The sequence below is a fragment of the Frankliniella occidentalis genome, unplaced genomic scaffold, assembly GCF_000697945.3.
Source record: "Frankliniella occidentalis isolate FOCC.00 unplaced genomic scaffold, Focc_3.1 Scaffold466, whole genome shotgun sequence".
NCBI classification, from domain to species: domain Eukaryota; kingdom Metazoa; phylum Arthropoda; class Insecta; order Thysanoptera; family Thripidae; genus Frankliniella; species Frankliniella occidentalis.
In genome coordinates, this window is record NW_026267584.1 from 124,436 (window position 1) to 128,702 (window position 4,267).

Consider the following 4,267-nt stretch of genomic DNA (forward strand, 5'->3'; position numbering starts at 1 on the left):
GGGGGGGGGAAGGGATGGTGGAGGGGAGAGGGGCAGAGCGGCTCGGCGCAAACTGCGAATAAACGAACCGAAGACGAAACAAATCTGGAAACACTCTCGGTGGTGCGGTTGCGGTTATTGTTGTTGTGACTGGACCTATCCCGGCAAATCGAGACTGTTCTACTGTTTTCATGTGATTTTGTCTTAGCATATATCTATTTCGAGCCAACACTACCAATTATTATGTTTCCAGAGTTATTGGCACTCATATTTGTGGTTGATCCATTATGTGACTATGTTTATCTCAAAGCTGAGTGGACATTTGTGTTGTTGTCATTAACCTATATCTATGACTATTTTGCTTTGATGCACATATGGTGCTGGAGCTATTCTTGTGGAAAAATCTTGTTCAAGAAAAGTACAACCGTTCTGTTTCTCAAGGAGCCTGTCAAGTAAGTTATCTTAAAAATATCCATGATGAAATAACAAATATGGGAACACAGTGTGAAATTTTAAATATTGATGGTAGAGATGTATTTTAATAGGTGCTTAGGTGAAAAAAACACAACAGTCTAGTTCTGGGCTATCAAAAAAGCAAATGTCCAAGTCTGGTCTAACAAAAGAACGAAAGTCCATGTGTGAGCTAACATAAGAGCGAAAGTCCAATAATTTTGCGGACTTTCGCTGTTATGTCAGCCCGTGTTGGACTTTCGCTGTTTTGATTTGCAAATATCTGGACTTTCGTTGTTTTGGTTTGCTCACATGTGGACATTCGTTGTTTTGGTTTGCTCACATGTGGACATTCGTTCCTTTGTTGGCTCAAGGGTGGACTTTCGCTGTTTGGTACTGCTTTGTATCTCTGCCGTTTATTAAGATATTTTAAATCCGCTTACACAGAAAGATGCGTCTCAGTTTGTAGAATTTACTGCTAACAAAAACCTGAAATGAGTAAAATGTGGACTTACGTGCTTATGTTGGCTCATCAGTGATATGTAATGATGAAAACATGAATAAGCTCTTTTTTGCCCTCAGACTGAACCCTGTGCATCCTCCAATGGATTTGACAATGAACTTGAGGTAACTTAATGAAATTTGTGGGCATGTTTGGCTGTAGAGGTGGGAAGTGGTTTGACACATGAAGACTTTTGTCTTTAATTGTTACAGCAGGCTCATCCTGTGGCGCTGCAGGTCCCTGGTCTTAGACCTGGCTCCTGGCGGTATCATGTTGGAGACGGGTTTTATTTCCACCGGCAAAGGGTTGGCTCTGGAAGAGTATTTCTGAGGTGTGTGCTCTACCGTAGCAACCCGTCGTGCCCTGCTAGAGCTGTTATGAATGAAGATTTTTCCGGATTCACTGTTACTCACGCTCAACACAATCATGGGCCAGATGAGCTGCAGGAGCAAGTCCAAGCGTTTAGGAGCAGTTTGATTCAAGCCTGTAGAGTGAGGCCGAGTGTGAGGGTGGACTTGATTTATCATGATGTGAGCCGGAAGTAAGTTTCATTGTAGCATTGTTTCTGTGCACTTTCCCATCTTACTTGAAACAATTTCATGATATCTTTATTTATTTGTAGTGTACCTCGTGATGTATCAAGCCGTGTCAGTTTGCTTTCAATTCGGCCCTCCATGATCAGAACTCAGTCTGAAAACAGGCCGAACATACCCCATTCATTCGAAGAATTCGACAATCTTTTGAGGAATACCCGTGATCTTTGTACCAGCTTGGATGGTGAATGCGACATGTACCAGGGAATGACAGGCGGGTATGGGCATCGGTCATTGCTTTTTTTGAGCAGAAGAGTTGTCACTGGAGCAGGCGAAGTAAGGCATCTGTTTGGTGATGCCACATATTATGCACGCCCAAACCAGCCTGACTCAATGCAACTGTACACTCTTGTAACTGTGCGCGACAACCATGTAAGTTTTATTTTTCCTGTCATTTTGTGTACCTTTTAGATTAGAAGTCTCAATCAACTAATCTTTATCTCTATTGCATTTCCTTAGATACTTCCCCTTGCCTATGCTTTGATGGAGTCTCGAAGTGAGATAGCCTATCGAGATCTCTTTACCTTTATCAGGCGTGTAGTCCCTAAAATGGATCCCGACTTTTTCATGTCAGATTTTGAAATGGCCCAACTTAACGCCATTCTTGAAATAATTCCCCGTGTTACGCTTTCGGGATGCCTGTGGCATTTTGCCCGTGCTGTTTGCCGGAATGTTAGATCTTTAGGGCTGCATGAATTAGTGAGAGACCGTGAGAACGCAAGAAGAGTGGTCCGATTATGTTTAGGCATTCCCCTGGCTCCTCCAGGTCGCCTCTTTGATGCCTTAAATGCTGTTGTTATTGAGGCACGCAGACTTAATCTTCAAGAAGAGTTCAATGACCTCTTCAATTACCTTCGGGTCACTTGGCTAGAAGGCATCGGGGAGCGAACCCTGTGCGTATTTGGTGTTCGTCATAGGACCAACAACGTAGCTGAAGCTCATCACCGAAACCTTAATTCCAGGGTTGTCCGAAGGCCAAATGTGTGGCGGTTCATTGGTAATTAGGCATTTTATTGGTATAAATAAATTAGCAGGAACAAGTCAGATCATCACAAGCCTTCAACTGTTTTCGGAAATCTACTGCTTTTCAATTGTTCTAGCAGACAATTTCCGAAAAATAATTGAAGTCTTGTGATGATCTGCCTTGTTCTTCCTGATCTTCTTTATACCAATAAAATGCCTCATTAGATTAAATACATTTTAAAGAAAAGCAGATGTTTTTGACCCATCTTTCAAACGTACTTTTTAATAAATGTTATGCCTTTGTGTATCAGAAATGCTTCGCGAGATGGAGGACATCGCTTGGAGAGACTTGGGCCGCTTGGAAATAGGACTAGCACCAAGCAGAGCCAGAAGGGTATCAAGTCTCCTGAGCGATGCGCGAATAAGGTCTTGCAGCCGGCAGATTATGAATCGTGAAATGGACATGCTGCATTTCCTTTCTACTGTGTCTTGGCACCTGGATGCGTCAATGCAGGACATGTTAAGAGACAGGGAAGAGGACCGGCCCCCTTCTCCCTTAAGGGGTGCACCTCGAGAACTTCCAGATAACATCCGTTTAAGTCAGGTGAGTTCAATTTGTTTCCTCTTCTACACATGTTTGGCCAGGCCGACTAAGGTTGTTGACTAAGTTTTGTCACATTGCCTACTAATAATAGAGTAAAATAAATCCAGTACTAAATTCAGACTTTGTAGGGAAAAAGATTGTGAAAATAACATTATCTTTGTTTCAAAAGCAATATAATTTTTATTTAGTATATTTGTCCATTTAGAGTTGGTGATCTTCACCTTTTTCATTAGCTGAAGAGTTTTGGACATTTATAGCTTAAACTAAACCGATGATGTTACCTGAGATCCTAGTGGAGTTTGAGTTAAATACTTGATCTTGTGTTTTCAATCAGCTGTCTGCTTTATTGCAGGAAAGAGGGTGTGCTATCAACGACCTTTCTGTGGAAGAAATGCCATCTCATGTAAGTTTTTCTCTCACAATGTCTGTGTTGCTAGCACGAGGAATTTTTCATTCAGTATTTCTCTTCTTGTTTAGGATGCCCCCGATCAACACGACCTTGATGCTGCTGACTTGTTTGAAGACTTGATGGGAGAAAGGTATAATGAGGTAAGTTATGGTTGTTTTATGCAAACTATGGTAACTATGAACAAGCCATGTGGCTAGAAGGCTTCAATTCCTTTATTTTCCAGAATGGCAGACCTTCCTCAAGCAGGGGCCGCCGTGGAGCGGGGCGCCGTCGTGGAACCCGGGGCCGAGGCGGTCTGGCAGGACGGGGACGTGGAGCCACTGCCAGCAGCGGCAGAGGGAGCCGATCGAGCAGATCCCTCCCTGCTCAACCTCATCAGGACAATGTTTTCAGTGAAAGTGCTCGACCTAATCACCCACCATTAAATTTACGCCCCGACATAGTTTTATCTGACACGGAGGAAGAATTGTCGGAGGATCAGCGCCACTGGGAGTGTATAATTTGCAACAACCGGCGTGGCCGGTATGCTATGATAGGCTGCGGGGCTTTCCCCATCTGTGGACACTGTGTGAACCAATGGTTTAATATCCTTGGGTACCACAAATTGCCCTCACTGCAATGGGCTCAACCTAGGATGGGTCCGTTTGAATCTCACAGACAGACATGGTTCATAAATATTGATGTTTATGTGTCCACATTGTAGCAGGAGAGTTGGCAGATGGGCCAATCAAAATTGTATTTGTATGTTCTCTTTTTTATTTTTATTT

At 43.1% G+C, this 4,267-nt stretch overlaps 1 protein-coding gene across 1 annotated transcript; it reads left to right on the plus strand.

Annotated features, from left to right (window-relative positions):
• Positions 1-353: 353 nt before the first annotated feature.
• Positions 354-4,261, plus strand: LOC127751409 (uncharacterized). The gene is made up of 9 exons (XM_052274926.1): positions 354-431; positions 1,012-1,056; positions 1,141-1,472; positions 1,554-1,896; positions 1,984-2,521; positions 2,799-3,091; positions 3,444-3,494; positions 3,569-3,640; positions 3,724-4,261. The coding sequence occupies exons 1-9, from the start codon at positions 354-356 to the stop codon at positions 4,201-4,203; spliced, it is 2,232 nt and encodes a 743-aa protein (XP_052130886.1). The 3' UTR covers positions 4,204-4,261.
• The last annotated feature ends 6 nt before the right edge of the window (positions 4,262-4,267 follow it).